The sequence below is a fragment of the Cheilinus undulatus genome, linkage group 7 (assembly GCF_018320785.1).
Source record: "Cheilinus undulatus linkage group 7, ASM1832078v1, whole genome shotgun sequence".
NCBI lineage: Eukaryota > Metazoa > Chordata > Actinopteri > Labriformes > Labridae > Cheilinus > Cheilinus undulatus.
In genome coordinates, this window is record NC_054871.1 from 10778608 (window position 1) to 10794234 (window position 15627).

General features: G+C 39.0%; 1 protein-coding gene across 7 annotated transcripts in view; it reads left to right on the forward strand.

Moving 5' to 3' along the window:
* kank4 (KN motif and ankyrin repeat domains 4) overlaps window positions 1–15627 on the forward strand; it is a 170576-nt gene that overhangs the window by 144054 nt on the left and 10895 nt on the right. For all 7 annotated transcript variants that reach the window (XM_041790798.1, XM_041790797.1, XM_041790800.1 and 4 more), the window contains 4 exons: window positions 1085–1169; window positions 5411–5630; window positions 5748–5890; window positions 10434–10634. In XM_041790798.1, the coding sequence (XP_041646732.1) occupies window positions 1085–1169; window positions 5411–5630; window positions 5748–5890; window positions 10434–10634 (649 nt within the window). The remainder of the gene's footprint in view (window positions 1–1084; window positions 1170–5410; window positions 5631–5747; window positions 5891–10433; window positions 10635–15627) is intronic.

Genomic DNA, 15627 nt, shown 5'->3' on the forward strand with positions numbered 1-15627 from the left:
AGAATTAATGTGAAAACCTTCCTTTTAGTAAAGTCCAACAAGCACAAAGAGAGGGCTTTGTTTTGTGTCCAGCTTGAGGCTCCATACTTTCTAAGACAGGTGATGAATGACGCTTTAATAAACCGCGGACACACACTCACACATACACACACAAATCCAATTAAATCAAACTCAACTCTACATTCTCTTTTTACAGCCGTGCTTATTCTTAATACCTTGCACACAGAGCGGCAGTCAAACACTGTAAGCCTCTGTTTCATTCTCATACACAATAAATGCACACTTGTTTCTGCATTCACTTTAATGTACAGTAAGCTTTGAACACAGCCTGCTCCTACACACCTCAGTCTAAGCTGCTTTTAATCTAATAAAGGTCTCTCACACACATAAGAATGCTTCTTTCCCTAAAGTGTAAGAGGTCTGGGGGAAAAAGCAAATAAGCCGCTGTGCTGTCAACAGTGTCACTGACTGATCACATTTCTGTCTCACTTCTGTGGACAGAGCTTGAGGGCCCTGGGGCCAGGCTGTGGATGGGGCAGGACTCATATTAACTCATCACTCAGCTCTTGCCTGATCATCCCTGTCTGTGTGTGAGAGCTTGTAGATGTTTTCTGTGCTCCAGCTGGAGAACGGTGTGATCCACTCAGACTTAGTGCTGCTCCAGGGCTGCAGTATGACTGTGCATGACAGACGAGCAGCATGAGCATACTTGGTGAATATCATCGGGCAGTGAATCAGTGTAAACTGTTACCATCGAGGTTTGCATGTGCCATCAATGTGTCAGACTGCTGACTGATGTGTGTGTACTCTGCAGAGGCTCGCCAGGCATCTTTTGTTTTCGTCCCAGACTGAATTTAGACAGGAAACAAAGTAGCTGTCTAGTGCCCATATGTTTGCCAGACCTGATGGCATTTCCACATAAAGCCTGAAAAAGCAACAAGCAAAACAGTGGGAAAAGCAGAACAGTGGAGAGTTCTAGGTTAGATTTTGATGTTTTTCTACTTCTAGATACTCTTTCCTGGAACATTTTTGAATTTATCAATAAAAGCTGCTCTTTACTGTGCCATTTGTTCTTTCTTTCTAGGGAGAAAGTCGACAAAGGTTTCTTAGATGCCTGCGTTTATGTGAAAGACCGCATGGAGGAGGTTTCATCCCCAGATAAAGAAATGGTAAGAATTTCTTCTGATGTTTCAGTTCCTAAAAGTTAAAAAAAATAAATAAATAAAATATCAAAACCCCATGCTTGCAAAGGATTTGCAATATTAATGGACTATGTCTGCAAAAAGACAAAACAAATGGCAAGTATTTCTTCAGCTTCTTTTAATGTTTTATCATTGCAGTGATTTTAATGTTCAGACTGCCAGTTTAAAGAATGGTATTGCATTTTACTTAAGTATAAATGTCATGCCATTGTTATGGAGGAGCAATGGCGTCCCCCTCTGTGCTGAGGTGGTAACAGGTGTAACAGGGATCAGCAGAGCCAGGGAAAGCCATATGATTCACATATGACACTGTTGCAGATTTAACAGGAATGTATAAAGGTGTCATGAGGGAGCTCCATCATGGCACTGTTGTTGAAACAAACTTTAGTACATTAACAAACTGTCCTAAACCAAAGCAATACCTCATAGTACCTTTTTGACTGGGGTGGCCCAGCTGTGGCAGTGATATATGAAAGACCAGCCTCACATACAAGAATGCAATACCATTTATTCAACCTGTCTTAATTTACTTAACATATCTAGTTCAACAGCTACCGATAAAATGTTTGATGGATATAGATGTGTGTGTAAAAAGAAATGGAACGGTGAGACAATACATACTGTAAGTCCTCATAACTTCATTGTTAAGGACTTGTAAAGATGTCAGAATTCACTATTTCAAGTTCTAGTAAAAGCAAAACTATTAAAATATAAGTCTCACCCCTGATAGAGCACAAAGCCAATCAAAGTTTAGAATTTTGGTGAATGCCGCCCCCCTTTTGGACATACCTTTGATTATACAAGTGCCTGTTCACTCTGTTAGAATTGAAACTCCTCCACCAAATATCTGCTCAAAGATTTTTTTATTCTATGAGTCATCCTACAATTAAAGTATGTTAAAGCCAGCTACCAGTATTGTCACCATCCTTAAGGAAGGATTCATGCTTTAACCCTCTAAGACTGACATCTTATACAACAAGAAGAGACACAGGTCATTTAAAGTTGAATAACTTTTGAACCATAAATCATAGCCACTTGCCCTCCATTGTGCCGTTCTGATGATGCTATCCATGTCTTCAAAAAAGAGCCAATAAATAAAGTGCAAGGACATTTTTGCTAACATACAGTATGTGAATATTTTGAATATTTTTTGTCACAGAATGATTATTTTTTCACTTTTTGGTTCCCAAGAGATGGGAGAGTAAGTTTGTGAAAAAAAGCAGTCATCATTGTTTAATTCATATCACCCAAAATCATCGTCATAGTTTCTGTTTAGTTTTTTCTTTTGTCTTTATAGTCCTATAACTTTTTATGTAAAAGTAAACAGGATGTTTGGAGCTTGACTGTGCACCACAGGGTTGGATGTTTTACGAGCTTTTCAAGTGAATAAGTCCAGGCAAGACAAAAAGTTGAGACTGGGTTAAAAATCAGCTTAGGGCTCAGAGGGTTAATAAGGCTGCAGTGGGGCACTCTTTTGTACATCAGGTAATCCTAAAATGAATCTGGAGCTTAATCTAGCAAACAGAATTCAAATCATGTTGCAAATGTTGTGTATCTTTGTATCTTGCCTTGATTTTTTTATGTTGTGAATGTTGTGTTATGCTATTCTGCTGTGATGCAAGACAAATTTTCAGACTTGGGATACTCCTGTAATGACCTTGCTCCTCGGTCAGTCATCAGTGACTAAAGAATTTCAGCTCTAACACTGTTAAACCAAACAGTTGAAAATACCAGAAAAATTGTTTAAACTGATTACGTCAAAGTTTTAAGTAGTGGAAATATGTTTTTTGAGTAATCCCTGATGATTTAATACAACTCAAAACATCAGAGGCAAATGATATGCAATTTCTAAGTAATATGCAGTATTTGTATTGTAGCAGGTACTTCGCCATTTTAAGTTATATCAACTCAATTTTACTGGTACATTTATGTTGGGATAACTTAACTTTTTTTAGTTATATTACATTATGGAAACTTTTCTACACTTAAAGATTCTGTTCAAATACGACTTAACACAACATGTTTAAGTACTTTTTGCTTCATGTTCCTCATCCACTGCATTTTCCCCTTTATACGATCACATACCTTAATCTTGAACATTTATACCTTTCAACGTTGGCCAATTGAAGTGACTTTAGGTGACAGTGACTGAAAGGTGCACACTGAACCAGAAAGTCCTCTCCCATTATCTGTTATGTGTCGTGGTTGCTCCCCACAGGTGGAACTTCACTGACTGAGTCAGTAAATTCCCTCATGGTGCAAAAGTGTCTAATGCCCAAAAGCATTCTGGGAAAACTTTGCATATTAAGGGCCAATTGTAAACTAATCTGAGTGTAAAAACAAAAAATTCTCAAAGTGAATGAGTACTGTCTACTTCAAACTAAAAATGTAAATAAATTAACTCAGAAACAATAGAGCTGTGAAAGCTGCTTTGGTTAACTCAAGTCATGTTTTTACAACGGCCTCCAACTGATTGGTCCTACAGTGTAGGGAGCACAGTACACTAAACAGTAGAATGCACTCATGGCACAATGGAATACAATTTTGGTCATTTGTCTGTGTCCTGCTGACTTACCATGATGTCCTCATTGCTGTTGCATGATTAAAAGGTGCAGCAACAACTGCTGGGGATCAGTCATGAATAACTAGAATTTCACTGATAACTGATATGATACTCACTACATTTTCACAAAAATATCTTTGTGTTTCTTCTCTTTAATTTGGAAAAAAAGACTGGTATCATCCTCTTACTGTCGTCCATTGTAAATTCATTTCTCTTAATTAGAACAGATTGTAGTTTTTCTTAAACATAGCTCCTAATGTGAACCTTTCATGTGTTTCTGTGCTCACCCTGGTAGCTACTCTCATCCTTCTGTCATGCATTAGAGCAGTGAAACGTTGCCTTCCACTAATAAGAGCTTTGCACCACAATGCATTATGGTACATATTGCTGGTTTAGTGTCCATTGGTTATGAACTACCATTTAAAATGCATTGTGGGATACAGTTAGTCATTTACATAGGGTATCACATTGACCACTCACTTCTGACAGCTCTACAAAATGGCCTGTCTAGTGCAGTAAGTGTCTAGTGCTGTGTGATTTCAGACACAACCATTGTTTGACAGTACAGTCCTATTAACCAGTCAGTCAGCTGTGAATGGGTTTTTAACAGTTTAACATTTATATCAGTGTTAGTGCAGACAGGCCTTTTTCTTTTTTTTCGGCAGTTTTTCAACTGTACTACATCTGCATACATGCATGTAATGGCTCTTTATTCCTGCTGTAGATAAGCAGCTCATAAGGCCCAATTAGAAAATGTAGTTCACCCCTTTGATACCCCTGTTTTTTTAGTTTCTCCCCCATGCTGTATCAGCTGTAGTATTTTACTATGTGTTTACTCTAAATCTAATAGTGATGTACAGTGCTTAACAAATTTATTAGACCACCTGTCTCAGAGACCATCCAGCATCATGAAGTGCTTTAATGCGGACTCTTTCATTTTCAGTGAGCTCTCCCCATTTTACCATTTTGAACAGGAATGAGGAATTTCAAACTGAATTCACCTTTTTATACCCAAATTTGAGCAGGCTCACAGGGCTTCTCTGAGAAGTCAGAAATTAATCAAGCATAACATTCAACCACTAAAACTAATCTTTATCTTCAGGAATGCAAATAAATAACTATAATTTGACATATTAATCAAGAAATAATAATGTGCTTTACTATTTTTTCTGTTTTTTGTAAATCAGTACATTTGACAATTCATGGATAACAATAATAATCATATTTTAGCATTAAAAATATAATTTGGGTTAAAGAGCTTCTACATATTGGTGTATTAACCATTGCAGAAACATAAAAAATGATTTTTGTTTTACCAGTTTTTACCAATGCTGTTAATTTAGGGCAGCTGTGGCATAAACCTTACTTTAGGTGGTGGTCTAATAAATTTGTTACGCACCGACTTTTAATTTTTCATACAGTAACATAAGAATGTTTTTTTATTGTAACATAAGGAGATGATTCTTTTGCTCTGTTAGAGCCCTTTCTCTTTCATAAGGACAATAATGTGGTCTACAGTGCCATCCTTCAGGCTTTTCACAAGCTGCTAAACAGGCCAAACTATAAAACTGAAGTTCAGGGGACGATAAAAATTCTGCCCTTGGCTGCTTCTTTCATTTATACCCTCCTGTTTCTCTCTCCTCAGCGTCAGGTTTTAGTGGTGCTCTACAAGGAGTGGTTTAAGGTCTCCAGCCAGAAAGACTCGCAGGCGGATACAGTCAGATTATACCTGCGTCAAGTGGGCTTAACCACACCTACTCTCCTGCCATATGTTGTTAACTTGACGGATGGCAATGGGAATATGGCCCTCCACTACAGCGTGTCGCACTCAAACTTCCCTGTGGTCAAACTGCTGCTCGACACAGGTGAGATTCAAACACACAGCAGGAAAGAGCATGAATATTAAAGCACCGTTTTCACCAAGCAGACAAAATTGCACAAATGCTCTCTTTGGCTCAGTTTAACGCTGTGTTTGTGTTCAGGTCTATGCGAGACAGATAATGTGAACAAGGCAGGCTACACTCCCGTGATGCTCGCTGCTCTGACAGCTGCTGAGAGTCCCGATGATCTGGAAGTGGCACAGCAGCTGTTGAGGCTGGGTGATGTCAATGCATGCTCCAGACAGGTAATGCACGGTGTACTTCTGCTCTAAAATTCAAAGTAAATACCTATAAAATTGATTTAATATGAAATCAAATGCTGTTTTGTGTGAGGATGTATGTAGGTTATGAAGGAAGGTGTATATCCGGCTTAAATTTATTCACTTCTCGGGGGAAATTGGGACACGGAAGGGATGTTTTGCAAGTAGGTCAGTTTACACCACAACATCTGCATTTTTTTTTTTTTGATAGCAATATCATTTATCTACAGTATTAACCAAAACAAATGTATAAATGAAAAGCAGCAAGCTTTTATAAAAGAAGAGCCCAGCAGTGTCAAAACTACAGCCTGTGGGTCTAGTGCAACCCGTGGTCCATCTTTAATCTGCCTGCAGCGGATTAAGAATTAAAAAAAGGTAACACTTTATTTTAGTGGGTCCTAATTAGCTAGTTATTTTATGGTAATAGGTGGTAATTATCTGGTAATTTCTCAAGAAAATTTCTCCAATAACTTGGAAATATGATACTATAAAGGAAGTATTTACCTCAAAATAATGTAATAATTATCTATCAATTCTTTGTAATATTGTGGCAGTGCTCTGGTAATTAGGTGGTATTTTACCCTAATCCCTAATCCTAACCTGGGAATTATCAAGCATTTTATATAGAAAATTATCATCTTATTTATAAGACATTTCTTGGAAAAGAACCCTAATTACTGGAGAATTACCACAATAGTAGGTTTAGGATTAGTGTAAAGGTCCTTGCACACCAGCTGCAATTTTTTGTGCAAATAATTTGTACTGATTTTTTTCAGCATGTAGTCAATGCAAGCTTCCATACCAGCAGTGTTGTTCTATTTTTTCAAGCTGTGGATGATTTTTTGCTCTCGACAAGCACACATCTGACCAATTAAAACACTCGCTGTCGCCAGTTTCAAGGCAGAGGAGCAAACACCTCCTCCTCTCCAACACCACATGATGTTTGCCCTCTTTTCATATCTGTCTGTAGCCAGTGCTTAGTTGTTCTGCTTTATGTAGCCTAGTGAAGAGCGAGAAAGGCAGCCAGCAGCCCAACATGTCTGTCTGAACATAAATGCACTGTCCGCACAGCTGGAGCTTTTTCTAAACTAACGGGACTTGAAACATTTAAAAACACAGTCTCCTCTGACCTCAGAGATACGGCTAACAAATGCTCCAGATCCATCAGCTCACTGAAACTACTCCTCTGACCAGTCCTAGAAAAGACTGATGAGCCAGTTGGTTCCTCTCACAACGAACCTTAACTGTGCCCTTAATATTATTATTAGTATTATTTAATAGAATGAATGAAAAGTTAGTCTCTCTTCCTAGCAAACTTGGCTGGTGCAGTGAATGAAACAGTGAAACAAACCAGCACTGACCTCCTGGCTGTATGTAAATGTGCCTTTGCACACGGACCAGAGGAGAGAGAGGCAGAAACCTAATTTTATCTTCTGTTTGGCAGAGGACAACAGAAAACACACCGCAGACTCTAGCTCAAAATGTTTTTAGGATGTGCATAGAAAGGCACGGCAAAATTTGTCTTAAAAATTAGCAATTTCATACCTTTTATCAGCGACATCCTTGATGTGTAAAGACTGTTAGGGTTAGGGAGTTGGGGTTAGAGTGAAATACCACCCAAATAACCAAGCTATTACTGGGTAAAATGCCTAAATTATAACTATGTAGTTACGCCTTATTGATTAGAAATTAAAAGCTAATTGCCACTTATTACTATAAAATTACCAGGTAATTAGCACCCATTAAAATAATGTTCTACCGAATAAACCAATGCTTACTTTAAACTTGAAGCTTGTGCTTGTCCGTATTGTGCTTCTTAATTTTGACACTTGCTACTGTATTACTGTAAGGTAAAATAAGATAATATAAGATGATATAAGATTAGATAAGGTAATATATGACAAGATAAAATAAGATTAGATCAGGTAAGATTAGATAAGGTAATATATTACAAGATAAAACAAGATTAGATTAGATAAGGTAATATAAAATTAAATTACATATAAGATAATGTAAGATGAGATAAGATTAGATAAGGTCAGATAAGATAAATTCTTCAAAATTCTTTAATTCTTCTTCAGAAATAGAAGTTTATGAAAATGCAATAAAATTTTAAATTAGGGTAGCTAATATCAGTAAAATACAGTTGACATTTTTTATGGTAAATGACAAAATAAAGTGAAACATGAAGGTGTAAAGTGACATGGTACTGAATAGCAGCACAGCAGTGGAATAGAATTGGACATAGGATAGTGCAAAATGATCCGATATGGCGTTAAGAATAAGATGCTATTGGTGCCGTATACTTGGGGCATGATATGTAGATAATCAAAACAGATAATTATATGCAGTAAACAAACATTTTGAACAGAATAATTTGTATATATGCTTTATTCCTAAATTACGATGTCAATGCAAATGGTGATAAGATTCACAACCAAAATTAGAGTGATATCCTGATTCTAGCCCTGATAAATCAAGACAATAAGACCATGGCAGCAAAAAGCAGCACCAATCACACTCATTTTCTCTGCTGTCTTCCCCATTCCAGGGTTCTGTTTACAAGCATAAGACACTAATCATCTTTAAGCATCAACACTCCTAAAATATTGGCAGCTTTGGGCACTTAGCTCTTTTTAGAGTCTGAATGCTGAGATTAGCCTTCAGCATCTCCCCTCTCTTCTGCTCTGAGCATCGTTCTTATCCTGACTAGTGGCAGATCCAGTGGTAGTCAAGGCCAACCAGGCCCTGAAGTCTGGCATATCCTAAGGCAGCAACCCACTACACAGTTTTGAACTCTTAAATGATTTTAGAAACGTGGGAGACCACAGACGTGAGGGCAGTTTCAAACAACTTTTCATCTCATAATCCTGTGAGCGCACACACTAGGCGACCCAGCCAGACCATGGGACCACACACCTGCTGTTTGTAGAAAAGATTTCACAGAGGATCTCACAGAATCACATGATCAAACGTGACCCCAGGGGAAAAACAAACTGTAACTCCTTATTTGAGACGTGATCATTTGCAACAAACTTTAAATCAGAACACGCCAGTCCGATCATCAGAGGAGGCAGACCTGGAATGAAGTCAGGCTTAAAATCTTTTGGTGTGTGGCCAGCCTTACAATGACCTTTAACAATGATTGGTTATTTACCTTGTCAGCCTGTTTTGTTGGAACATATTCAATCACTAACCATATCTTAACCTTGCACTTCCTCCCACTCCTTTTCAGATATGTTAACCAAAGTATTGCATTTGAAACTCTTTTATTTTGTGTAAGATTATTTTTTATTTCTGATAGACCATTTAGCTCTCTTTTTACATATTGGAAATAAATTGAGTTCAGGCAGGCCATGGAGTAAAGCGCTATGATAAAATAAGGTATACCAACAATACCCCATCATCCTTATATGTTTTGGTAGTGGCCCTTACTATAAAAGTTTGGTCACCCCTGATGTAGACTATTAAATTCACTAATGAAATCCATACAGTATCCTTAAACATGTATTCTTTCTAATTAGAATCAGCTTTACAGGTCAAGCATGCTCGTGTATACAAGGACTTTGAGAGTGAATTACAGATGCAGCCATCTGCAGTGCCATCTTGATTTTAATGTTGGCCAGCAGGGGGCAACTGCACTGATTTGCAAAAAAGAAGTCAGATTGTATGAATCGTGACTGGTAAATAACCATGACTTTTTTTTATAAGATTGATTTTGGGATTTTTATGCTTTCATTGATAAAAAGAGAACTGTGGATATAGTTTGAGACAGGGATGAAAGTGGGGAATGACATGCAGTAAAGGAGCTGCAGGCAAGACCTGCACCCGCCCACTTACATGGGTCATGACCTAACCACGAGGCCTTATGAATCCCAAACCATCACTTTTAATTTTTCCTGGATTTACTACCAAAGAAAAATGTTTTCTTTTAAGTTTGTGGTCTCAGTTGCTATTTTTAAGTCTTCCTCAGTACAATTTCATATTATTTTGAACATTTTAGTCCTGTATAGAGTAAAATAAACAATAAATAAGGGATGTTGTGGTGTGTTTCAGCCTGTGGTTAACAAAGCCAAACATGGTCTTCTCCTATTTAAGGAAACACACTACTAACTGAAACAAGGGTGAACCAGATGCCTTTAAATTGGTGTTAATCAGCCTGTAGAAGAGGTCAACGGGGCTGTGATCACTCCTTTAACACTGCTAATGAGAAGAACTAGTACGTAACACTTAGACCAAACATAAAAAGCCATAGTAATCCTTGATCTGACTCTGCTCATTCTGGGGTACAGTAACGTAGAGTGAGAAATTCATCTTCATAAAGAACTTTGTAACAATGAACTACTTTAAGACTTTGTTGCAGTTTAACCTGCAGTCACCTTTCCTTCTCTTCTTATTCTTCCATTCCGCTTTTCCTCCTCATCCCCAACCCTGCATCTCTCTCCAATTATTCCTTAATCCCCCCTCACACACACCTGCCCTCTCGCTGTTTAATTCTAATTCTCTCTATTTCTCACTCCTACCCCAGGCGGGCCAGACGGCGCTCATGCTCGCAGTGAGCCACGGCCGCGTTGCCATGGTGAAGCTGCTCCTGAGCTGCGGCGCCGATGTAAATGCTCAGGATCGGGAGGGCTCCACGGCCCTGATGTGTGCCAGCGAACACGGGCACATGCACATCGTTCGTCTGCTGCTAGAGACGGGACGCTGTGACACCAGTCTCACTGATAAGGTACGCTGGTTTACTGTGAAGTCACTATTACATTGTCCTCTGGAGTACTGTGAAAATGAAAATGAAAGGTGTTTTACTTCTTATCAAATACTGTTTGGAGAGTTAGAGAGGAATTTCCCAGTTGAACACATATGCAACCTGAGTCAGTTCTGCCCACAGAATTGGCTGGGCCCCTGAAAAACCCAGAGAATGAGCTCCTCCAGTCGTGATTTATTGATGATGCCAATGCGTGTGTGTAGGATCAGTAGCATTGGGGCTAGCCTCCTGGCTAACAGTTCCCTCATTTTGAAGCTGAAAAATGTGTCCAGCAATTATTGGGTTATGATGCTCAAATAACTTATTTGTGCCACTTTTCAACTGCTTTTCACCACTTTTACACTCATGTTTGACCCTTTATTACCTTCTTAATCCACTTGTATCCCATTTTTGCTTCTTTGAACCCATTTTTGCTACTTTTTAATTGCTTTTCACCATTTTCCCTGTCCATTTTTGACCCTTTTTTGCCTTACTTCATCATTTTTTGCCACTTTAATACAATTCTTTGAAACAATTTTTGTCACTTTTTGACCCCTTCTCACTACTGAAGCTGCCCATTTTTGCCGCTTTTGACTGCTTTTTATCATTGTCCACCCATGTTGATGTTCTTAGCCCTTTTTTGCCACTTTAACTCATATTGCCACTTCTAACTGCTTTTCACCATTTTTCCACCCATTTTTACAATTTTTTTCCTTTCTTAACCCATTTTTACCAATTTTATCCAATTTTTGCTTCTGTCAACCCAAATTTCGCAACTCTTTCCATTTTGCCCCTGTGTAACCACTTTTCACCACTTTTTCTGCCAATTTTTGTCACTTTTAACCCATTTTGGCTAAGTTTTGAAACTACTATTTATTTTTCCCCTCAAAATTATTTAAGTTTGACTGTGTTCTCCAGCATCCTGATGCTTGTTGCTTTGGTAAGAGTGGTTATTATTCAGGATAAAATAAAGGTTATCGCTAACTAACTTTACAATGGATCATGATTTTCCTGACCTCCATGGGCCCCCAGTTTTGCTGGGCCTTAAAAAGCTCCCCCCTTTACCCTCCCTTACTTGTCATCTTGCCTATGTATAAAACCTTAAAGCATGGGTGTCCAAATATTTCCCCCTGAGGGCCACGTCCAGAAATATATTAGGATGCCTGGGCCACCTTAATATCCACAAGGCGAGGTATATGGCATTGATTAAGTTAGAAGAAGGATAAAGGAGGAGCTGGGGTGGAGGAAGGTTGCAAGAACAGCTTTCAGAGAGAACAGCAGAGCGAGGCCAGGCGAGACCAGTTTATGTAAGGCGGCATGAGCGCAATTGGCCAGTAGCATACTTAGAGCAAATCAGCTGGCCATCAGCTGATAGGGGCTGAGCTCGACTCCGTGGCCTGTCTGTATTTACGCTAAACGCTCAATTTAATTATTGTCTTTTTGACAAGGCGAAAAGACAATAATTTCCAAGTTTTTGGAGATGCCAATTAGATATGAAACTATAAAGTACAACACAGCCAAGCACAAGCTCCATGTTCAAATGTGGGCCATATTTCATTTCATTGCTAGAATTTACTGCAGGCCAGTTGAAATTGGACCACAGGCCACATTTGTCCCCTGGGCCATAGTTTGGACACCCCTGCCTTAAAGACTGGAGAATTTCAGATTACCCATGCTGTGACTCCAAGCTGATCACTTTTGTTGTTCTTCAGTTGTTGTTTTGTTTTTGTTACTGGACAAAAATGACAGGTAGTTTTTGGTTTGACCATAGTACAGTACTTCACTTTTATTGCAACATAACCTGTGAGGATTTATGACTTCATGCATAAAGGCCAGTCTTTTCACCATGAACTCCATACAAGAAGTGGATGCATGTATGTACTGTGTATGGAAGTTTGGCCAAAGTAAAGAGCCTTAAACCTGCGGTTTTTATGATGGCAAACAGAGGTCACCTTGCAAAGCAGATGAATTTGCCCATTTCCACATTTCTTACTGGCAAATTCATCTTGCTCCATCTGAACAGTTTGGGCCTGGTTAGAAAGTGACAGGACCAATCAGCATCGAGGGGGCAGTACTTTCGGGCACAGCGGAGGCATGATGTAAGTAAGCAGCAACAAGAGGCCGGTGCAATTATGGCGGAAGACATTAGTGTGGATTCTGCTAAAGCGCCAGTTTTATCAGAATCTGACGACATTCCTTTGTTAAAAGAAAAACAAAGAACAGCAGTAAGTTGTCTTCTTCTCAAAGACGGAAAAGGTCGTGTACTGACATGTTTACAGTCACCATGGTTTGCGTTATGCAGTTCCCTATGGAGTTTACTCCTTGGTAGTGGCTATGACGTCACATGTTTTGTTGCTCTGATTGGCCCGTAAAGATGTGACAGACAGAATGTTCATCTAGTCACCCTCCGAGTTTCTTCCCCAAACACTGTCTATGGAAAGTTTTCCGAATGGATGTGTGAAACAAATCCATCCGGCGATCAGGTTAAAGCAGAGGTAGAGCCTCTGTCAAACCGCTCCATCCAAACACCCCCTGCACACTTTCACTTCATTTTTGTGGAGGGTCCACCACATCAAGTGCCATCCAAAACAGACTGCAGAGTGAGAGTGCGTAGTTCAACTCTTAATCAGCAAGTCTTCAGCAATGCTGACTTACTGAACAGGTGTAACACCTTTCATGGTTCATCATGGGAGATGCTCTTTAGGTAAAAGTTCCAGGCTATCACCCGCACAAACTTTAACGCATCTAAATAAGTTTAAAACAGCCAAATCATAGAGATATTAAATTTAAAAATACATTACTCTGAGGGCATAATCGACAAATCTTGAAAACAGGTTAACTGTTTGTATTTCAGTTAAATATTTGATGTTGACAGGGACTGAAAAAAAAATATTTTAAACATCTGATTGAAATTATGGTATAAAAAGGAGAAATGCTACTAATCATATATTTTTTTATATTTAGAGTGAGTTAGAGTGAGTTTGTCCCAAGGCTGGCTGCTGTTTTAAACCCTCCACCTCAGCCAAGTGAGCTTTATTCCTGACATCAGCTGGAGCTCACTCTGTGCTGCAGTGCGAGCAACCAGGGAGCAATTTGAGAAACGCCTGGAGCCTCCACAGGTTGCTAGAAGAAGTCTGATTGGATTGCAAAATGGAAAAATAATATGATTTCTTATTAGATTTATAACTTCATTATACATTTTCTTTATGAGACAAGCAGTCTCTAATGCTGTTTGAAATTCTTTTCAGTGCAGGAAGATGTTCATTTTATAAAGTCAAAAATGGAAACAGGCTGAAGGGGAAATTCAGTTGATACAGTTGCTGTTCGACACAAAATAGCACAAAGATATATAGAATTGCAAATGCATATATGAATAAGTTAAGGAGTATAAATATGAAGCTAAGCTTTTGTTCCCAGCCTGGGGTCCGCGCCCTCCTAGGGGTGGTGTGAAGCTCTTTCTGCTCTGAGGCAGTCAAATTTAGATTTTTACACATTAGCTAAAACCATCATAGCACACTTACTGGGTGAGTCTTTTGTCAAGTACAGATGTGTGTAGAACTTTTTAGGTGTTTTATGAAATGATGACGACTCTTCATTTCAATCAGGACCACATTTTATAAATATTCTCTTCATTAACAGTTCATAGTTTGGACTTACTGCTGTCATATTTGGCGGTGTGGCTGTTCTGGGATCTCCCCGCCCTTCCATGAGCCTGTGTGGAAATCATCAACAGGAACAGTGCACTTTCCTGCCATCCTTTGCCTACAAAGAGAGAGTAATAAGAAGCAGCAAAAAACCCAGAGCAGTGCTAGTATTAGTGACAAAAACAGAATGACACTGATTAAATCAGAAGCAGAATGAAGGAGGAGCTGGGGTGGAGGAGGGTTGTAGAAAGCGGCTAGCAGAGTCACCATTTGAGAGCATGTTAACTAAGGCAACATGAGCCAATAGCGTGCTAAGAGCTGATGAGGGCTTCCATAGCTGATCTCAATCTGGCCTGCCTAAACTAACACTATAGACTCGATATTCTGCATGAATATTTCACTTTTTTGATTTGGATCCTGGGGATGCTCAAGTTTTCTTGGATGCGAGTAGGGGATCTAAAAGGAAAAAAGTTTGAAACTAGTAAATAAAAAAATGGTACATCATGTCCAAGAAAAAATAACCTATTTACAAGAGGTCGATGCATAGAAGGACTAAGTAAGACACAACAGTCCTGAAGGAATCACAGCAGTAAAACGGCAGTAATAAGCTATAGAGAAAACGCACAGGTAGAGTATTGCTCTGTAGGCCCAATGAAAAGCAGTTTTTAACAAAATTACTCCCATTTATAGAACAATCAGTGATAAAACAGAGTCTGCTTTCAGGTGTTACTGCTTGTTTTAGCACTCTGTTAACACAGTGACCTATCAACCAGGATAACAAATCCGTTTAACATGCAGTCAAAATATGGTCACTATAGCTTCAAATACTAAGCCAGTGACAATTTAAAGGCCAAACTGCGGCATTCAAAAGTTCCCTTTTGAATATAGTACATAGTTTCAACACTACTTGTATAAAATAGAGAGCCAAAGACAGAGAGGTATCCTCTGTTGTGTAAGGCACGGTGTTAAAATGGCATCCCCTCGACTATCTAGGAACTTGATGCCGTGTTTATTTTGGCTTTGTTTGAATCATGGTGACTCGTTCATAAGGGCTCATTCTTTTTTGAGCTGCCGGGGATAAAAAGCCAGTTATATGCTTCTTTTGTGCTGATGCATGAATAGTAGTACTGTACAATGTGCCACTAGATACTGTGCTGCCCCTGCGGTCAGCGTTGCATGCCCTCTAAGGTTATAGCCAGACAGTAGCTGTGCCTTGCCCACCCACAGGAGATTGATTTTCCAACCTAGCACATTATTGATCTCTCTAGATTGTTCATTCCCCTCTGCAGTCTGAGGTGACTACCCAAAGAACTGCCATATCACGACTGGTACCT